The sequence below is a fragment of the Annulohypoxylon maeteangense genome (genome assembly GCF_022496945.1).
Source record: "Annulohypoxylon maeteangense strain CBS 123835 unplaced genomic scaffold GGS22scaffold_1, whole genome shotgun sequence".
NCBI lineage: Eukaryota > Fungi > Ascomycota > Sordariomycetes > Xylariales > Hypoxylaceae > Annulohypoxylon > Annulohypoxylon maeteangense.
In genome coordinates, this window is record NW_025953248.1 from 1569878 (window position 1) to 1589357 (window position 19480).

A 19480-nucleotide genomic window follows, 5' to 3' on the forward strand; every position below is an offset into this window, starting at 1 on the left:
TATGCTCTATACGAAAACCCCACAGTAGCCCTGGAGCCCTGTAGCCCTGTTGGAGAAGCCCCCTAATCGAATGCCAATTGGCTTCAACTTCGCATCCACCTAATAAGGTCCAATCAGAAGAAAAGAAAGAAGCCGTCAGCGGTCCCAATTGCCTGGACAGATTTCTCCTAGGTCCCCCAGGTTCGCTCTGGGGAGGTTCCAAGCCTTTTCTCGCCCCCCTCTGCGAAGAAGAAACAAGCTTCGCCAATGCCGAATACAACATGTTACGCCCATCATCGTTATTGACATTCGTCGTCGTCTGCCTCTTCTTTCAACTATGGGGTACAGCCGAAGCCTCGCTCGGTGACAGGCTGCCCGAGTTTCGGGAATGCGTAGAGGTTCGTTCTTCGCGTGCGTGTGTGCAGTGTCCAGTGCAGTGTGCGATGTGTCTCGGCGGAAGTGCTACTTAACAAAAGTGCCCGGCTGGCTACCAACAGAGCCTACCTAAGACATATCTGCGAGAGAGAAAAAAACATATTGTGCGAGCAACTTAAAGGAGAAAGAAGAAATAGATTTACTAACTTGGTCCGTCGTGGACGGCGAAATAGGTCTGCTCGAGAGAGAATTGCGACCCCAATAACAATCCGACCCATATCCGTACGTCGCGAAGATATATGCATATATAGCTACGATTCCTCACCTGCGAAAAACCACGCGACCGCGAAACTAACTTCTATCCTTTCTCTCCTATAGCTTTCCACCACCGCCTCCTTTTTTGGACTTGCCCACAAGAGTGCGACTACACCTGCCAGCATATAGTAACGCAGCAGCGTCTCGCCATCGGGCAGCCCATCACCCAATTCCACGGAAAATGGCCGTTCGTGCGCGTTCTCGGGATGCAGGAGCCCTTCTCGGTGTTGTTTAGCCTAGGGAACTTAGTCGCGCACCAGAACGGCTTGGCCAAGATCCGCCAGGCTATCCCCGCCGTCTACCCGCTACGCAAATATTACGAGCTGTTCGCCTGCTTCGGCATTGCTACCTGGGTCTTCAGTTCCATCTTCCACATTCGCGACTTCCGCCTGACCGAGCAGCTCGACTACTTTGCCGCGGGCGCGGGCGTGCTTTATGGCATGTACTATACCCCCATCCGCGTCTTCCGGCTCGACAGACCCACGCCGCGCCGTCAGAGTGTGCTCAGACTCTGGACCGTCCTTTGCTGCACGATGTACATCGCACACGTTTCATACTTGAAGCTGTGGCGCTGGAATTATACATATAATATGGCGGCCAACGTGACCGTAGGCCTGGTACAGAACGCGCTCTGGAGTTACTTCAGTTGGAAAAAGTGGACTGAGAGTCGCCGAGCGTGGGCTGTCTGGCCCGGTGTTGCTGTCGCTTGGCTCATGATGGTCATGAGCTTAGAACTGCTGGATTTCCCGCCATTATGGGGAGCTTTGGACGCACATAGCCTATGGCACTTGGGCACGATCGGCCCTACCGTTCTATGGTACAAGTAAGTCGGTTGCTTTCTATAAGTTCTCTCCTATGAGTAGGTCGATCACAATATGCTAAACTTAGCTTGTAGTTTCATGGTCAAGGACTCCCAGGAGAATATGGCGATCGCGACCAAGTTGAAGGATACCAAAGCCTAACAAAGAGCAGTTCTAGCTTGGAGGATTTGGCTATGCATGAGGCTCCATTGTTGTATACCCGGGCGTTGAAAAATAGTATTATATTGTAATAGGAGTCCTGTCTTTCGGCTGCATAAAAAACGGGATAACGTCACCATAGAGGCTGGGGGAGTTCGAGGTTCTGAACTGCGTTGGTCTAGACTAGAACCTATCATTGACTACTACTAAGCTACTGTAACTACCTAATATGAGTTTGATCAAGATCAAACCCGATCCCAACTCCATCCATAGAGACCAACATCAGAAAACCATTTTTTTACCAACGTCGATTCCTACCAACATAGTTACAAATCCACATGTTTCCAAACCGCATTCAACACAGCCCATCTACCCGCCCCCTCACCACAGAATCCGCAAGAGCCCTAGATAATAAAAGCCGAGTCAGCTGAAAAATCCTCTTCCCAACAGAAGAAACACCGTCATCGTCACGCAGATCCCCGTAAATAGCAGCAATCAGAAACCATTAAATAATCTAAGCATCACGCACCCCCACCTCGCCGGCGAACCCCCGCGCCCGCCCGCGGACACCGAGCAAGACGCGGCAGCACATGGCGGTGCACGCGCGACGCCCATACGGCCTACGGGCGGAAAAAACGCAGGGATTGACGCGCGGTTCGGCCGTGGAGGAAAAGAGAGGAGACGATGTCTGGAACAAAGTCCTTTCCCCGGTCCCCCCCTTTCTCCTCGAGGGCGGTCTCATACGGCTCTTCCTATGAGTATTGAAGTAGGTTCGACACTTGCGGTGTCGGAGTCATCATAGCAAACATGTGTGTGGGAAATCTGCGTGCGGAGAAGGGAAAACGAGGGAGGAAACGTACCGTTGACTGATGTCATAGATGAAAAAGCTATACGGCGAACGCGTGTATAGCTCTGTTGACGGGCATCTCGGGATCCGGTGTTGGGTGAGACGCAGGATGTGGGAGTGGAAAGGTGAAGAGGGAAAAAATGAAGAAAAGCTTTGCTAAATAAAATTGACATGGGTCCATGCTGGATTGAAAAGTGGAGATGTCTGCCATCCGCCAAACTCGAGCCATGCCCCACGCTATTACACTCCACTAGAAGTTCAGCAAACTCTCTGAAAGCCCCAAGTCACCAATATTGTCAATGGTAGGAAAGGAGTTCCAAAATCAAGGTCACATACGGACCAGGTAGATAGTCTTGCGAAATAATTTTTTTTCATTATCGGAGATCATCATTTACTCCTTGCTTCCGAAAATACAATGGTGCAATTCTCAAAGTGATTGCTTGAATACATCTTCCGACCACAACTTATGAACGTTTTATGGGCATCCCCAAGAAAAGCTAAGAAGCCGAAGTAAAGTGACATGAAAGTGTACACAGGGACAAGCCGAACAACGTCTATCCAGCCCCTAACATCCCCCACACCATAATCTTCAGAAAGCAGTCTGGGATTGATTCTTTCCCTAAAATTCGCGCCCTATCAACTACAAGTCATCATCGTAACATCATGAAACCCAGTTTGAAGCCGATATTTGTCAGGAAGCATGCGTCACATGTGCCAAGTTGGCTGTTCACATTGCTTTCCATCCAACAGCCACCCAAGACTTATTATTATAGAGATCCAGAGTAGTCCGGCGTCCAATCCATGGCTGGATTATACTCTATGTTGAAATCCTGCGATGATGGTTGTGTGTAACCAGCAGCAAGACTGGGAGTGATGGTACCGAAAAGGGTACTGCCGTAGTTGTTCGATTTATCCATCGAAGTAGGCGGGAAGAGAGGGAAATCATGACCAAACTGGTTAGAGCAAGCAGGTTGGAAGTCCTCAAAACCCTCATCCACCATGGTTGGTGGTGTTAACATGACTTGGCCACCTTGACCACCAGCCGCGAGTTGTGGCATAGTGTACTGTTGACAAGCGTTCATATTGAAGTTATCGTAGTTGTCATAGGCCTCAAATTCCTTGATAGCTTTATTGTAGATAGAATGCGAAGGAGTTGGCAATTGGACAGGAGCGCCATAGATATCCTCGAACTGGCCAGTAAACTCAGGACTAAGGTCCTCGAAAGAATTGAATTGGCCAGAGTCGGTAGAAGGAGTGCTGTTGTCAATCGGAGAGAAGTCAAGTTGAATATCTCCGTCAAACGGCTGGTGCTCATACAAACTAGCGTGGAATTCCTGATCTGAAGGATACGAGGGAAATTCATGGTCGTTGTAGCGTCCGAAGACAGAATCATCAGGTGGTGTCATGACAGGATCAGTCTGTTCACTGCTAGGAGTGGGCAAACTCTTGATCAAGGGAGTAGGATGAGCGGAGCTATCTGCCTTGCTCGATTTCTTCTGGCCATTGGTTTTGGTCCGGACGTATGTCCAGCCGTGCGCTTTCTCCATATGCTGTTTGCAATTGGATTCACGCTTAGACTTGTAAGGGCAAGGTTTGAAATGGCACTCGTACATTGGGGGAGCATCCGAATGCTTGTCGTTCACGTGCCGATCCATCTCTTTCTCAGTGGGCCAGCCATAGTCGTGGTATTTGCAGGTAGCAATAGGGCACTTCCAAGGACGAGAGTGAGTTTTCTCGTGTTTTGTTAGGTCACAAGGTCGCTTGAACTCTTTGTTGCAACCTGGGTGATTGCACTTCTTGGGAGCCAGCTCCTCAGGAGTGGCGTTCTTCTTTCGACGGGCCATAGATCGCATGATCTCTTCCTCGTCCTCAGCCTGCTCACTCATCGAACGCTTGAACCGGATTGGACCCTTGGTCTCGTCTTCCTCGAGATCTTCAACAGGTTGTCCGGTAGCCATAGAGAAGGCTTTGCCATTCTTCTTCACGCGGACTAACTCGGCAGGTCGTCCGTTAGTAGTAAGGCCACCCATGAGTTTGACCTCATCCGTTCTGTATGTTAAGTTAGCAGGTGTACAGTCACCAGGGTAGTATCGGGGATCATACGGGTCGACTTCCATATCGCCTAACTCTTCACCTTCGGCTTGCCTCTTACGGGCCTCCTGCATGAGTTGTGCGTGCTGGCGAATTTGTTCGACGAGATCAATGAAGTAACCGTTGTTATAAGGACGGTCGTGAGGTCGGGTCTGTTCTCTATCGGAGAGATATTCGACGGTGGCTTGGATACATCGAATCGAAGTGAGGCAGAAGTCACGATATAGTTCGACAGATTTTGCCTTCTCCTTCAACCACAACCCACGATAAGTAACTCCACAAATGCCAGGGTCTTTCATAAGTTGACTCACCGGTGCCATAAAGATCAGGGTCTTCTCGAGATCCCTGAGACAAACGATCTGGTTTTCCTGGATCCTTCTGGGACAGTCGTTGACAATGGGACGGAAGTCCTTGAGTGAGCGATCCTGTAGTAGCGGTTTCAAGATATGTTCATGAATACGGTTCTTAGCACGGTCACTAAGACGTTGACTATCCTGAGACCTGGTAGTGGTAGTGGTAGCAGAACGCGTGATAGCTGCAGCGCTACCTCCAGTAGACTTGGCCTCCTTTCGCTTTTTGTTGGTGGAAGCGATGGATGAACCCAGGCCACTGTCAGATTCATGGTGACGAGAAGAGCGACGGTTGCGAGGGCGTAGCACTCGTCGCTCTGTCTCGGTGGAAGAAGGCTCCTCAGACATCGTGTCTCCGGTTATGGTATTGTCCAAGAAACCTCTAGGGATAGGAAGGATATCTTCCGGTAGAGAGCTAGAGGGGGAAGTGGGCTCGGCCTTGATAGTAGATAGGGTGACCTCGAACTTGCCAATGTTCATGGCAGCACGACGAACGTGAGCATCGACAACATCATCAAGAGTTGTTTGTGATCGACGAGGTAGAGATGGTACCTTGAATGTAGTAGCAGCAGGTGGACTACACGGAGGAGTAACAGGAGAATGGAAAGTTGCACCCTTCCGTAGGGTCAGGTTCGTCTTAAGGGTCAAGCCATTGCCGGTAGCAGAGTCCGGGCGAGTCACCGGAGTCCTTCGAGGGTTGGAGAAGGACATGGTGATGACTCGGTATAACACGGGGGTGTGGGGTACAGATTTATGGTAGACGGAAGAAGCTCGATGATATCTCTGTAGGAAACTGTGTCAAGACACGGTAACGGTTAGCACAATTATGCACCATAAGGCTGAGCAGGCCTATGAGTCACAAAAGTCCTACACCGAATTTGATATGGCCTGAGGTGTCCAAGAGATGTTACAATTGACAACTTGACATTGGTCAATCGATAGGGGGTTCAACAAGACGATAGGGAAAATATATAGATGGTAGGGATTGATGAATTTGAGGGATGAGACAGGAGTCGACCTTACTTTGAGAGGCGAATATAGTGGGATGGATGAGCTGATGTATAAAAAGATCCACGGGCAATGCTGTGTGCTTGCTGACAGAGCTCGTGTAAATGCGGAGGCGCGATTTGCGAGAAACGGGACTAAAAAGTCGAACGATTTGCTTAAGCGGGAAGGGACTGAGAAACCAGGCAAACGGTTCGGCCAAGTTCAAAAAAAGATTAACGAAGAATGGACAATGGGCAATGAAGAATGGCGCGTCAAATGGTCTTCACAAGCCAACTGCGTAGTCAGTGTAACAGGTAGGACACCGATAAAATAGGACAGAGTGTGCAAAATGAATAGGACAAAATGTGGCAGCCTATACGGAAGATCACTGGTAATGAGCCGGCGTGGTTTAGAAAGGCTTCGTCGAGTAAAGGACGCGGGCACACGACGAGGGAAATCAAGGAAAAGAGCTGGAGGAGAGGACCTTGGGGTGTTGAGATGATGAACAGTCCAGATGTCGTTCAAAAGGATGGAGATTTAGGCAGCAGCCGTTCATTATGGGGCACCCCTGTCAATGTAGGTCAAGTTACTGGACCAATATCTAAGTCGAGGTAGCTAGATCTCAAAGTAGAACCCACTATAACCAACCCCAAAATGTATCGTAGACTCGGCTATCCGTCACTTCCGTGCTAACAGGGAGTACTTGCCAAAGTCCTAGTGTACCTTTAGGGCAGATGTAACTCCAGCTGCGCCTTCCCAGCGCCTCACACTAAACCGATAGTGGGTACGCGACCCATTTTCTCGCACTTCCTCCTCTCTACAAAAGGTCCCATACATCGTACCATTTAAAACACTACGGACGTACATATTTGTTGACTGTGCCCGTAAACCGCATACATGCTATGACTCTATGACCATTAGAAGACATAAAAACATACAAAGAGATGTTGCATTTCTCGCGTTTTCCTGTGTTCCAATAGACCTTCGGTCGTGTCTGCACGGAATACGTCGGCAATGTTGGTAGAAAAGCAACTCTAATTGCTTATCGTTGAAAATATGCATAATGATAGCAACGCTGGCTTGCTGGCACTAGCAGTTCAAAGATCGACAAGCTGTGGCTGCCGTACTTCTTACTCTAGTACGCTAAGCCTTGAAATTTATTTATTAATAATACCCAGCTTGGTAATACACCGTGGACCTGGTAATACGTCCCGTACATTCCAATACGTGCAGCACTAACGACGCACCTACACATCGACATTCCATGCTATTCTTTGGCCGTCGTTTCCCTAAAAATATTCCTTGCTCCTAGTTGTGTAACGGCAACGGTTAGCAGTAACAGGGGACGCTGAGAGCTCGGAATGGACAATTGTCTATTCGTCAGTGGTTCAAACAATGAAGGACTGACGACCAACAATCTATGCTCTATCAATGGTTTCCAAGGTTATTATTATGCTCAATTGTCCGATGACCTTTACGTTCTAATCTCGCATTCGGCTCCGGGGGAAATGATACACTCCGGCTCGGAAATGTGCTACAAAATCTATCCGAGCGGCGGGTTTCTTTTTTCTTTTTTTTCTGTCTCTGTGCCTTTTTCTGTTAGTGCTAAGTGACGTCAATTAATTGTTACAATATTGTACTAGGTATTCCGTTATTGCACCAATAGTTGCAGTAATAAGGGGCACCTGTCCTAATCCCTTAGAATATCCCGTATTATTCTCGCAAATGCGAAAATTAATAGTCGACTCCTCATCCGCATCGGCGTAATTCCCACGGTTGCTCAACCGGAGCTGTCAAGGCAATTGTAGATCGATAACTGATTTGATCTCTTATCAACTCCCGGGGGCAGGAGCGGGCGAGCACATGAGCACCTGAGCAATGATACCGAGTCATTTCGAACGTTACTTCCAATCGGATTTCTCCACAATTAAGGCTAATACAATTATTGTTTTAGTAAGGGCGGATATGAATGGTCAACATGCCGTTTGCCGAGAAACGCTCCTGCCACATCTGCCCCCTGAATGGAGGAATCACATCATTAAATCAGTGGGATCGAATGAAGTGTTGACACCGAAGCATCCTCTGTTGAGTCATCAATCTTGGTAAGGTTGGTACATAACTGTAATGTTACAGAGGATACAGACATTGGCTGTATTGTGCATATTGTGCATCCCGTGCAAGCCATCAACCAAAGGTAATCCCTTGTTTCTTCAACCTTGAATATGCAGGTTCGACAATAACTAGAGCAACCAAGATTCGGTCTGCTCGCAAACATCCACATCCATGGAGAATCCTTGGCGACGATTGGCTAACGCGTAACCTTGTCACATCAATAGAGTTATCTACAGTACTTACATACATATCCGTGTTCATCAGCCCTATCGATCGAATAAGGTTTAATGGCTTTTAGTGGTCTTTAATGGTCCGTGACGACGACGATGGCTTCGGCCAATCGCGTTGTCGCGAATTTAGAAGCCTTCTCGGATTCCCGACCTTCCAAGACGCCGGTCTATACTAATATCGTCGCACATGCGCGTCAATGAAATCTCGGTGCCTGAGATTCCTATTTCGATACAGATCTCATCATTAGAACTACGTAACCTAGACGCGCACCATAAACCAAAATGATCGAAATTTCGGTAAACTCAAGCGAAGGCAGATGTTTTGCAGAATGTTATCACGCTAACTACTGTAGACTAACGTATGTCGGATTATGTCAATAAGGCTTAAGATACATCAAACGACCTATCAAAACATTCAATTCTCCTTTAACGCCGCCCGACCCTAGTTCCCAAGCAAACATAAGCGACCATGTGTCCACAAAAGAAGACAAATTCCCTTGGCCATCTTTCCATCCATGTCCCTAAACGAGGGGATCGTCCCCGACTAACGTAACCCGGTTTCACACGTGCTATAATGGTATCTTAACGTTCGGTAGAGCAGGCACTAATGCTTGCTTGGTCTACGGGGACGGTTAGGACGTCCTCTTGCGATATCCGGCGAGACAGTATAACTCCTCAAGTCTACTGCATAGTCGTCATCGCTACATTCGCTTACCCCATTGCTGTCTCTTCTGACTAATTTTCCAGGCCGCGACTTAGACAGAGTCAACTCTGGGTTCATCGGTCTGCCCGCGGGCTTAAGGCCAGCTGGGCGTTGAGGCATGGTCGCAACCCTTTGCGAAGTGTTCGAGTAGGCCGCGGATGTGGACCCCACCCGGCTGGGTTGCTGATAACCTATATCTCCGTGGACACTTTGGTGTCGTTCTTGGTTATACCCCGGAGTGACCATCGGTCTCGAGACTGGGACATTCTGCACGTTAGTTTCCTGCAATGGATCAGGGCGATAAGGCCGAAACTGTTGCTGACCTTGACCCCGATTGTTATACTGAGGGTATTGTTGTGGGGGGTTCTGAGGGCGCTGTTGGGTATAGGGCTGAACATAAGGATGAGGCTGGCTGTTTTGTTGACGATGCTCTAGGATCCAGACGGCGCGGGGATCGTTAGATGGACGTTGGTGGGAATACCTGGGCTGATCGTATGAAACACCCACTCGAAAGTTCTGCGGATAGCCGTAACCACCCGTCGCCTGCTGGGTTGGTTGAGGGCGCCGTCCATAGTCTTGACTCGAGCTCTGTGCCCCACGGGCAGCTCCTGTAGCCGCGTGTCGACTCTCCTGTCTCTGGTTGCGCGCGTCGGAAAAGCACATCGTGGGTATCTTGCTAATTTTAAGTTGCGTAATGACTGGGTTTCTAAATATGTTCCGGTTGAAAATGAAAATAAATAAATGAATGCTATGCCGGATAGCTAGAATAGAATGGCATTGGTTTCTTGTTGGAAGATCATAGGTACGAACTGTTCGACAGTTTCAATTAAATAGAAAAATGAATGAAAGTTCGTTATGAATCTGGGCTTTTCTTCATGATATGAAGATACTCTACGTGTCGTTTGAGTCAATAGTAGTCATATTTAGTTGAACAAGGACGATTTTTCTTGGTGTCTGAAGAAGGAAGACAAAGACGTCGTCGATACACAGCCAGGAACACCCATAAAGAATATTTCTTTGCTTGATTCTCTTGAAATTAAATGTAGTTAAATGTGAACAATAGCATTCTCTGATACGAAGAGACTATGGGGTCTTGTTCACTGATCTAGTGAATGGTGGGGAGAACACCAGATGATTTCCGAAGCACAAACATGATACACCAAATACATGAATGGCAAATGAAGGGATAAAAGATATTCAAGTTTCACTCGATTACGTGGCTAAAAACACAGTGTATAGTGATATTATTCCCCAGGTAGTCGATCTTGCTTTGCGGTCGTATCAACTGGCTTCTTAGATAGGTAGTTAACCTACCTGCTAGGCGAGTACATTTTGATCATAAAATCATTGTTGTATCACTTGGGCAAGTTTTCCTAATGAATAACTCTCATGTCATGTGCTGATTCTGCTATGGTAGGTAGTACCCCCCGTAACGTTCTTTGTGTAGCGTTTGATAATCATAGGGAAACGCCATATAGGTATGAATGAACTCACAAGTTTCCTGCTTTGTGATAATGTCTCTCGACTCACTTTCTTGTCACAGAAGCTCAGGTTTTTTAACAATGCATTATATCTTTGTCACAGGCAACTATTGTCTTTAAACACCCAGGACATATTTATCATACTTGAAACTGCTTGCTAGTCATTAATTCTAGTTTTGGTTCCTAAAACCGCCCAGAAGGTAAGCCCCTATGTGTTGTTCAGATTGATGACATAACTATGGAATCCATAAAAAATTGGTTGCACCTCAATAAAAAGGGGAAGAAGGATAAAAATAATACAGAGAGGGAACGTCGGGTAAGCTCACTACTTGGAAGCATGTCTATGCAAGAACAAACCAGAGGACCTTCCGGTCGGCGCAATGCTATTTGTGCTTTTACGACCGACTTCACACCCCGAGCTCAAGGCCAAGAAGCAACAATTGCGTACCTCGAGTCTGGGAGGACCTCAGATTTATCTCAGTTGCTCAGTGAACGTGATCGCGCTGAAAGACTTGTATATCAAGGTCCCAAGACGAAGGGTACACGGGAAGTCCAAGATATACTTCGTGAGCCGAGTGTAAAATCGATCGAGAAGTTTTACCGTGTCTACATGCAGGCCGAAATTTTGATAAGGTATGGTATTGCTGGCGAGATCGTGTACAACTTTAGCAAAACCCCTAGTTGGAACAGGGCCAACGTACCAAGATTGCCTTCACTACAACTAAAAGATATCAATGTGATGATACAAGCGCACAATGGGTTTCCGAGCAAGACCTCAAACATTCCGCGCAGCCCTTCAACCCCTATTAACTGGATTGATCTTGGGGCATCGGGGCCTGCAGCCCGTCGTGACAACCGGCAGCTATCTATTATAAGTGAACCAGGAGGTTGGAGGGACTCGCATCTTGCCACAGATGATGAGCAGACTTGTGATCTCCATAGCCCTTCCCAAGTGGCCCATGAAAATAGCGTTGAAGATGACTGGGAAGTTCAAGAAGCACAGGTACTCACAGTGACAAGGGTACCTATTCGTCAGGTACGTATAACCCCTCAGAGGAAGTAGTGCTATATATGAGGCTTCGAGGTCAATAATGGAGTGATCTCCCCGGAAGAGCTGATGCTAATGAAGAGGGCTACCATCTGACGATTTATATGTATCTAGACTATATGATCTCTGGGTAGGTATTAGTATCAATGCCTTATCATGAGTTTGATCCTTGCCTATTAGGTAGTGTTAAGTAATACAACGCGACAGACTAGATTATGTCTCATATCCAAGAACTGCAATATAGGTAATTTGAAGAACGTCGTGATTGATTAGCCTAGCCTAGATATGTAGGCGAAGATAATATATTTTGGTATACATCTATCGATGTCCTTTTATTGAGACTTCTTACGGAAGAGCAATGCACTCTATCTCAATATCAACACCCTTAGGCAGCTGCTTGACAGCCACACAGCTACGAGCAGGCTTATGGACGAACCACTTCGCGTACTCGACGTTGACGTCGGCGAACAAGGCCATGTCGGTTAGGAAGACATTGACCTTGACCACCTTCTCGATAGAGGAGCCGGCAGCAGTAAGGACAGCCTTTAGGTTCGAAATACAAGATGCTGTCTTCTCGCCGATGGTTCCCTCTATAAGGTTGCCTTGAGCATCACAAGGGATTTGGCCAGAGCAGTAAATAGCAGTAGGCGTCTTGATAGCTTGAGACTAATGGTCACAGTCAGCGTCTAGATAGAATAGAAAAGCCAAGGTTCATTATTCCGTACGTAAGGGCCGGCAGCTGCATGTCCAATTAGCGATTAGTAATAGTAATAGTCTACTCGACTTCTGTGCTCCATTAGTGTTACTTACGAGGAGCGGCATCCTTAGAGAAGACGTGAGTGATATCGGACATGGTGCGGATTGGAGTCGAAGTTATTGAGACGAATGGTTTTCGTGAAATCGGAAGTAAACCACGACGTACGGTGGAGGAGAGAAGCGATCGAACTGGGAATGCTCGACTAGCCACTGACATAGCTTTAGGTTATTAAGTAACAAAAGTCTCAACGGTAGTGAATATTTTGTAATCGGACATAGTCAACAGGAGGGCGTGGAGATTTTTGTAGCCACTTAGATTTCACATTGGTCTCCGTACTTCGGCCCTCCGGCTTTGGTGGGTGGAGGTTGCCAAGCTCCGTACTACCTGAGAATCTACCTAGTACGTTGTACACATGTAAACGGCAAAGTTAAATCTTTAGCGATATGTAGGCATAAAGGTTACTATGAGGTCACGGTAGCTTAGATCGGTAGGTAGTATTTGTTTGCCGGTAGATGGGGATGCACCTAATGCACGTGGGTTCATGTATAAATATCATTGATATTCCAGGTTCCCGATTGTATGGATACCGTTTTGTTTGTGCCTTTCGGTGTCGTTGAATTTGCTGCATCATGAGTAGATAAGATCTTTTGTAGCCGATAAGATTTCGGTATTAGCCGTCTTCGTGGGTAACGTGGGTGCCGTGGGTCACCGTTCTCTCTAATGTTGTTTCAACTTGGACCTAACATTTTACGAGATTCAGGCTTTGATGGATCCTTCTACTAATATGGATCATGGCAGCATGGATGGTTCTAATAAAAAGGGGTCGTGAGGCTGAGGTGTTGCCAAGTGGCCAGAATTAACTCGATAGCCCCTGGAAGAACAGGAAGATGTACAGTGCTAGGCAAGTGCAATGGTGCAGTACCTACCTCAAGTGATGTACCTAGTACTCTTTTACGTAGCACAGGGTGGGAACGCGGACAACTCGCGCCGCAACATTGAAGCTTCCCCTGCGTTAGGTCTAATAAGATTTTAATCCAAGGGCCATCTTTCTGAACATTTCTTCTTGATCACCAACTCTCGTCTTCCCGACAACCTTCGGCGCCAACCATCGCAGTATTTGGTCTTTTAATTGGCCATATGGTTGGTTGAATTACTTCGTTTTTCTTTGTTTCTGTAAGTATATTTGGTACTGCGTATTTCTAGAAACGATACAAGGGTGCTGGTGTCCTTATGCTGTGACACGTCAAATGCGACGTAATCATCCGAATCAAAAACCACCAAAAATCAAAGTCCCCCCCAGCTAACTCTCAATTCTTACCAGTTCTCACAGATCAATTTCTTCCTAACTGCGCTCCTTTACATCATGTCGACTACTCCGCAGGGTAGTCTGCGCCAGCGGAATGTGCCCGGTTCTTCTAAAAAGAAGAGTGGGAGCCCTGCTGGTACGGACTCGGAGGTCGATAGCCTTGACAAACTCGTCAAGAAGCAGATCGCTAGCCCTGCCTCTTCAGAACTAGACTACAAGATCGCTTTCGTTGTCATCACTGTCCTGGCTTTCATTTCGAGATTTTGGGGTATTAGCCATCCGAACGAGGTCGTCTTCGACGAGGTCCACTTCGGTAAAGTAAGATGACACCGCCTTTAAGCATACTCCCCAACTTTTGCTTGTGTGCGCTGTAGAGAACGCTGAGCTTACGCCTAATTTTCTTGCCATTTAGTTCGCATCCTATTACCTCGAGAGAACCTATTTCTTCGATGTTCACCCACCGTTCGGAAAATTACTCTTTGCTCTTATGGGATGGCTTGTAGGATATGACGGACACTTCCATTTCGAGAACATCGGCGATTCTTACATTGCGAATAAAGTCCCTTACGTGGCCTTTCGCGCTATGCCCGCACTACTTGGCTCGTTGACCGTCTCTGTCACATACCTTATCATGTGGGAATCTGGATATAGCTTGCCCGCTTGTATTGTTGCCGCTGGTCTCGTCTTGTTGGACAATGCCCACATAGGCCAGACCCGCTTGATTTTACTGGATGCTACGCTTGTACTTGCCATGGCATGTTGCCTGCTATGCTATATCAAGTTCTACAAGTTAAGACATGAGGCTTTCAGCCGCAAATGGTGGAAATGGCTTATATTGACCGGCTTTGCTCTTTCGTGCGACATTTCCACGAAGTATGTCGGCCTTTTCGCTTTTGTCACGATCGGTTCTGCGGTTATCATTGACTTGTGGGATTTACTGGATGTTAAACGACCTGGTGGCGCATTGAGCTTACGAGAATTCGGATATCACTTCGGTGCTCGCGCTCTCGGACTGATTGTGTTGCCTTTCCTATTCTACTTGTTCTGGTTCCAGGTTCACTTTGCCATTTTAACGCGATCTGGCCCCGGTGACGATTTCATGACCCCCGAGTTCCAGGAAACATTGTCCGACAACGTCATGCTTGCAAATTCCCTTAACATTGAGTACTACGACACTATCACGCTCCGACATAAAGAAACCAAGGCATATCTACACAGTCACGATGCAAAGTACCCTCTCCGTTATGATGATGGTCGAGTTTCTAGTCAAGGTCAACAGGTTACGGGATATCCATACAACGACACCAACAATTATTGGCAGGTTCTTCCCGTTGTCAATGACAACCAGTTAGGCCGTCATGTCAAGAATCACGAACTTATAAGACTGCGACACTTGGTGACTGATACAGTCTTGCTGTCCCATGATGTTGCTTCTCCTTACTATCCCACGAACCAGGAATTTACTACTGTCTCTATGGAGGACGCATACGGAGGCCGCGCAGCGGAAACTCTCTTTGAGGTCAGAATCGAGCATGGCAAACCCAACCAAGACTTCAAGAGTGTTTCTAGCCATTTCAAGCTTATTCACAACCCTAGTAAGGTTGCGATGTGGACCCATACGAAGCCCCTTCCCGAATGGGGCCACAAGCAACAGGAAATCAACGGTAACAAGCAGATCGCCCCTAGCTCCAATGTATGGATTGTGGAGGACGTCCCATCTGTTCAAGAAGATTCTCCCCGCCGCCAGAAAGAAGAACGCCAGGTCAAGAGCCTACCTTTCCTTAGGAAATGGTTTGAGTTGCAACGTTCCATGTTCTGGCACAATAACCAGTTGACCAGCAGCCACCCATACGCTAGCCAGCCGTACCAATGGCCGTTCCTACTACGGGGTGTCAGTTTCTGGACTCAGAACGAGACTCGCGAGCAGATTTACTTCTTGGGTAACCCTATTGGCTGGTGGATTGCTAGCAGTTTGATCGCGGTTTATGCTGGAATTATCGGCGCCGACCAGGTCTCCTTACGCCGTGGTATTGATGCATTGGATCATCGTAAGATACTTTTAACTCCCGTTTTCTACTCACTCAGCTAACCTCCAATAAAGGCACTCGCTCCCGTCTCTACAACTCTACTGGGTTCTTCTTCCTAGCTTGGGCTACGCATTACTTCCCCTTCTACCTCATGGGACGCCAGCTCTTCCTACACCACTACCTCCCTGCTCATCTTACCTCATGTCTCATCGTCGGCGCCCTGTTGGAGTTCGTCTTTAACGCAGAGCCCTCCGCTGAGGAGCCGACGTACTACGAAATCAAATCGGGCAAGAAGCGCGCCCCCGGCCCTCGGCGACACATCACCGCTCGAGAGCGGTTCGCCGGTCAGAGCATGACCCCAGCATGGATCGCGTGTGGCGTTATCCTGACTCTGGCTTTTGCCGGCTGGTACTTCTTCCTGCCGTTGACATACGGTTACCCCGGCCTTAGCGTTGATCAAGTCCTCCGACGCAAGTGGCTCGGATACGACCTCCACTTCGCTAAATAAAAAAGCGGATAGACGTCAAAATACTAGATCCGGGCGAGAGGATCAGATGGCTAATTGAAGTCATAATCTTGGTATGTAAAACCATAATCACGCGTGGAGGGGACGGGGATAGACATACAAGGTGTACGATTGAGCGACATCTATGGGGCGAACAATGGATAGGCTGGGCAGGCTTTGCGCGAAAACCCGGGGTGATGGAAATATAAAAGGTCGCTTTTTTTGTCATAATGTGTGGTAAGAGAAAAAGGTCAAGGTGCGCATTACGCACATTTTGACCCAGTTACCTAATCAGGACTCGTTCTGTAAACCCATATAAAGACTCGAGACTACGCATGAACCAAATCAATCTCATTTCTCATGACACATTATGTACCTAGCTACGCTAGGCTAAACTAAACCGAAACTATTATGATCCGTCTACCGGTGAAAATTAGGGAATTAGCAACTTCCTAGTCTGGCTCAATCCTTCAATTCTTTGAGGACTTCTCCAGCAACAATCTGGCCTGCTAGCCAACTCATGTCTACGGTGCTCGCGATAGTGTGGATAGCTGATGTCCACCACAGGCTCTTTTCGGATAATTTGAATGTCGGGAACCGTCTGAATGGGTGCAGGTCGGGGTAGGCATTTTCAAGCTGATGACCAGTGGTGTTAGTTACCTATATAAACCAATGCGACGGATTACGATACTTGAGCGACACTTACTTTTGTTTGGTACCGCCAAGTGATTTCATGGTCAAGCTGTTGCAGCTGTTCTGTGATGTCACCATTTGACAGAGTCCGGTACAGGTACTCCACGCCCCAGCTACCATCGTCCCGGGTTCGGGAGACTTCTCTCACGAACGCGAGTTCCCTAACTCCTCTAAAGGCACTGTTTTCAGCTTGCTCCTCGAAGAAGAGTATCTGGTTGAGATCGTTGAAAAGGTCTGAGCGGAAACGCGACGGTGTTGTGAAGAATGTGATGTATACTGGTTGATACGTCAAGACTGAGGCAGCTTCGATGTCGTCGATTGAAGAGGCTTGATATAGATCAAAATTTGGGGCTGCAATGATGACCTTGTCAAACGCCTCGGCTCGAAGGCCTGATAAACCGGAAGCACCGTATGAGACGAGCCATGCGGGGTTTTCTTCATCGATATATGCATGTTTAATGCCCGCTACTGTTGCGCCAGCCCGCACGTTGGCGCTTGTTGCGCCGATAACCTGCTCAAGTCTATCGACTAACTCGCCACCAACGTAGAAGCTGGCATAATCCTCCTGGGCCGCAGCTAGCATGGTGGTTAGGGTGCTGGTATCTAGAATTTTCTGGAAATGGGCTCGCTGGACCTGAGGTCCAAGGACCTCGGTCACATAAGCGCCGCTGATGCCTCGATTATCAAGTCCGTTTCGTGCAAGTTCTTGCACAGAACCGAGGATGTCCAAGGATATCATGAGCTGCATGGGATCGGTTGTTAAGGGCGGGTTTACAAAGTGATCTCGTAGACCTGTCCCTTCCTTGGTCATAGCCCCGGCATGCCATACGGAGCTACCATATTTGAATATCAATCCAAGCCAGTTGGTTATTGGCGTCTTGCTATACGGGCGGGTGGTCTCGCTGACGATATGATCGGAGTAACTAGAAGTTATCAACACTAAAGATATTCATGGTCGGGTATATTAAAGGTTCTTACTATCCAACTTGCTGGCTAGGACACTCGGAAAATTCCACGTTATCTCCTAGCATTCCCTCCGATGATTTCGTAAAGAGAGGATTGCCCCATACAAGGGCCGTACCAGCAATGTCTTCCGCGATTATCGGGCTCTGTTCGTCATCGTCGTATGGGAAGACTAGTCCACCGGCGGAAGCATTGAGAGCTAGTTGACCTCCAATTACGGGGGCCGATTCAAAGAGGGTGATATTGAGATGGAAGTCTCTACCTCTTGACTCCAAATAGAGATGTTGGGTTGCAGATATGCCAGCAGGTCCGGCACCTTTACGTCTGAGTTAGATCTTGTCTGTTTATCTATACAAGTCTAGTATCCTGTGGTATACATACCGATAATGGCAACCGAATAAGTTGGGATGGGTGGTGGGGGTGGTGGGGGTGGTGAAGGTAATGAAGGACCCCCGAAAAAGAGGTTATAGAGGAAGATGAAAGGCAGAAAAAAGACTATCAGGCCAAGTAGTTGAAGACATGCAGAGAAAGGCATGACCTCTTGATGAATTTCTGGTTTTGAGACTAGCGGCGTTCGTTCACTCCTCGAACTCGGGTATATTGACGGAGGTCGACTTGAGTAAGGCGGAGGTGGAGACTCGCCCGCGTCGCTCGCAGTGGAAGACGAATGGAAATATGATCGACCCATGGCCATAATCCCTTAAAGCTAAGATACCTGCCTTTTCATCAGGTAGCTCACAAGGAGCCTATATGTATGAAGAAACAGGAAGCCGATTGCATTGAAAGGATTAAGCAAGCTGTTCGCAAGCCGTTTGTGAAAGTTTGGAGGTTAACTGAGGTAACCCGGAGCCTTACTCGACCACCGCAAGGATGAGGCACAGTCTTCCCCTCACCAACAGTGAATAAGGCTTGTAACAGAGAGATATCGTAAGTAAGGCTACATCTAGCACTAGGTACTAGGTACTGATGCAAGTTTACACAAGAATATTATATCAATGATACCAGCTGCCCGCTATGTGCAACTTTAGGTATGTGGAAAGAGTGACTCAAAACTCTGACTATTGGCGTAGATAAGCTCTGTTGGTGGTTACACAGCATAACTAGTCTGGTCTATTCATTGCCCGTGTCCGCGGGCAGGTGCGGTGACAAACGGCTAGGTGCCGTGTCTTCTTGTCATCTTATCAATGGAGTCTATAAGAGTTCAACTACCTAGTACATGCAAACAATTATACGTTATACGAGTCGAACAACCTCGTCTGGGAAAGAGTATCGTTAATTCATGCCGATATCGATATTCAAACGTGCAACAACTAAGTTTTGGCAATGCAAGTATACGAATATTGTCAGATAAAGGAAATTGGGGGTCAATCGAGTGACAGGAGTGGCAGGAGTGGCAAATGAGGAGTATTCTCCCCGAACCAATCAATATTATGGCAAGCTCTTCTAACTTTTAGAACCCGCTTCATCGAGCTCTGTTTATAACTTTTATTTGTTAAGAACCTCAGCTACGGATGATCGATCAACCAAACTCATGGTAAAACCTGGATTTCGCTATACTATCATCTACAGATGCCGGCAAGTCGTCTCTGTATTGATATTAATAAGATCCCGTGTGAGTGAAATTCTCCTGTCCAATCCAATCAATAACTCGCTATATTAGAAATGTACCATATATTGGATCTACACATATTTAATAATTCATATTACCTGCAACCCAGATGATAATCTTCATGTTTCAATGGTATTGCTATA

At 47.4% G+C, this 19480-nt stretch overlaps 7 protein-coding genes across 7 annotated transcripts; 3 read left to right on the forward strand and 4 right to left on the reverse strand.

Annotated features, from left to right (window-relative positions):
- The first annotated feature begins 163 nt into the window (after positions 1-163).
- On the forward strand, positions 164-1744 carry GGS22DRAFT_6106 (Per1-domain-containing protein). Its single transcript, XM_047967554.1, has 4 exons — positions 164-377; positions 588-636; positions 733-1492; positions 1565-1744. The coding sequence occupies exons 1-4, from the start codon at positions 261-263 to the stop codon at positions 1629-1631; spliced, it is 993 nt and encodes a 330-aa protein (XP_047823760.1). The 5' UTR covers positions 164-260; the 3' UTR covers positions 1632-1744.
- Positions 1745-2890: 1146 nt separating this feature from the next.
- Positions 2891-5824, reverse strand: GGS22DRAFT_6147 (uncharacterized protein). Its single transcript, XM_047967560.1, has 3 exons — positions 4878-5824; positions 4579-4814; positions 2891-4524 (listed from the first exon to the last, which is right to left on the reverse strand). Exons 1-3 carry the CDS (start codon positions 5625-5627, stop codon positions 3243-3245), a joined length of 2268 nt encoding a protein of 755 aa, XP_047823761.1. The 5' UTR covers positions 5628-5824; the 3' UTR covers positions 2891-3242.
- A 2303-nt stretch (positions 5825-8127) lies between these two features.
- Positions 8128-9766, reverse strand: GGS22DRAFT_149538 (uncharacterized protein). The gene is made up of 2 exons (XM_047959154.1): positions 8599-9766; positions 8128-8542 (listed from the first exon to the last, which is right to left on the reverse strand). The coding sequence occupies exon 1, from the start codon at positions 9609-9611 to the stop codon at positions 8850-8852; it is 762 nt and encodes a 253-aa protein (XP_047823762.1). The 5' UTR covers positions 9612-9766; the 3' UTR covers positions 8128-8542; positions 8599-8849.
- Positions 9767-10766: 1000 nt separating this feature from the next.
- GGS22DRAFT_183277 (uncharacterized protein) lies at positions 10767-11573 on the forward strand (the record flags this gene model as incomplete). The annotated part of the gene is made up of 2 exons (XM_047964072.1): positions 10767-11465; positions 11559-11573. 2 exons carry the CDS (start codon positions 10767-10769, stop codon positions 11571-11573), a joined length of 714 nt encoding a protein of 237 aa, XP_047823763.1.
- Positions 11574-11700: 127 nt separating this feature from the next.
- On the reverse strand, positions 11701-13036 carry GGS22DRAFT_149541 (Endoribonuclease L-PSP-domain-containing protein). Its single transcript, XM_047959155.1, has 3 exons — positions 12288-13036; positions 12203-12216; positions 11701-12143 (listed from the first exon to the last, which is right to left on the reverse strand). Exons 1-3 carry the CDS (start codon positions 12448-12450, stop codon positions 11823-11825), a joined length of 498 nt encoding a protein of 165 aa, XP_047823764.1. The 5' UTR covers positions 12451-13036; the 3' UTR covers positions 11701-11822.
- A 411-nt stretch (positions 13037-13447) lies between these two features.
- GGS22DRAFT_6222 (glycosyltransferase family 39 protein) lies at positions 13448-16305 on the forward strand. Its single transcript, XM_047967575.1, has 4 exons — positions 13448-13488; positions 13556-13858; positions 13953-15588; positions 15642-16305. Exons 2-4 carry the CDS (start codon positions 13598-13600, stop codon positions 16073-16075), a joined length of 2331 nt encoding a protein of 776 aa, XP_047823765.1. The 5' UTR covers positions 13448-13488; positions 13556-13597; the 3' UTR covers positions 16076-16305.
- A 114-nt stretch (positions 16306-16419) lies between these two features.
- Positions 16420-18837, reverse strand: GGS22DRAFT_149544 (uncharacterized protein). Its single transcript, XM_047959156.1, has 5 exons — positions 18712-18837; positions 18110-18655; positions 17744-18044; positions 16779-17688; positions 16420-16708 (listed from the first exon to the last, which is right to left on the reverse strand). The coding sequence occupies exons 2-5, from the start codon at positions 18420-18422 to the stop codon at positions 16535-16537; spliced, it is 1698 nt and encodes a 565-aa protein (XP_047823766.1). The 5' UTR covers positions 18423-18655; positions 18712-18837; the 3' UTR covers positions 16420-16534.
- Positions 18838-19480: the final 643 nt, after the last annotated feature.

Excerpts from the sequence above, each read along its gene's own strand:
- GGS22DRAFT_6106 (XM_047967554.1), top strand. The coding sequence starts at position 261 with ATGTTACGCCCATCATCGTTATTGACATTCGTCGTCGTCTGCCTCTTC. Across the intron at positions 378-587 it reads AGTTTCGGGAATGCGTAGAG|GTCTGCTCGAGAGAGAATTG; the intron begins GTTCGTTCTTCG and ends ACGGCGAAATAG. Across the intron at positions 1,493-1,564 it reads CCTACCGTTCTATGGTACAA|TTTCATGGTCAAGGACTCCC; the intron begins GTAAGTCGGTTG and ends CTTAGCTTGTAG.
- GGS22DRAFT_6147 (XM_047967560.1), bottom strand. The coding sequence starts at position 5,627 with ATGTCCTTCTCCAACCCTCGAAGGACTCCGGTGACTCGCCCGGACTCT. Across the intron at positions 4,815-4,877 it reads CCCTGATCTTTATGGCACCG|GAGAAGGCAAAATCTGTCGA; the intron begins GTGAGTCAACTT and ends TTGTGGTTGAAG. Across the intron at positions 4,525-4,578 it reads GGCGATATGGAAGTCGACCC|AACGGATGAGGTCAAACTCA; the intron begins GTATGATCCCCG and ends CTTAACATACAG.
- GGS22DRAFT_149538 (XM_047959154.1), bottom strand. The coding sequence starts at position 9,611 with ATGTGCTTTTCCGACGCGCGCAACCAGAGACAGGAGAGTCGACACGCG.
- GGS22DRAFT_149541 (XM_047959155.1), bottom strand. The coding sequence starts at position 12,450 with ATGTCAGTGGCTAGTCGAGCATTCCCAGTTCGATCGCTTCTCTCCTCC.
- GGS22DRAFT_6222 (XM_047967575.1), top strand. The coding sequence starts at position 13,598 with ATGTCGACTACTCCGCAGGGTAGTCTGCGCCAGCGGAATGTGCCCGGT. Across the intron at positions 13,859-13,952 it reads ACGAGGTCCACTTCGGTAAA|TTCGCATCCTATTACCTCGA; the intron begins GTAAGATGACAC and ends CTTGCCATTTAG. Across the intron at positions 15,589-15,641 it reads TATTGATGCATTGGATCATC|GCACTCGCTCCCGTCTCTAC; the intron begins GTAAGATACTTT and ends CCTCCAATAAAG.
- GGS22DRAFT_149544 (XM_047959156.1), bottom strand. The coding sequence starts at position 18,422 with ATGGCCATGGGTCGATCATATTTCCATTCGTCTTCCACTGCGAGCGAC. Across the intron at positions 18,045-18,109 it reads TTATTCGGTTGCCATTATCG|GTGCCGGACCTGCTGGCATA; the intron begins GTATGTATACCA and ends TCAGACGTAAAG. Across the intron at positions 17,689-17,743 it reads CCTAGCCAGCAAGTTGGATA|TTACTCCGATCATATCGTCA; the intron begins GTAAGAACCTTT and ends GATAACTTCTAG.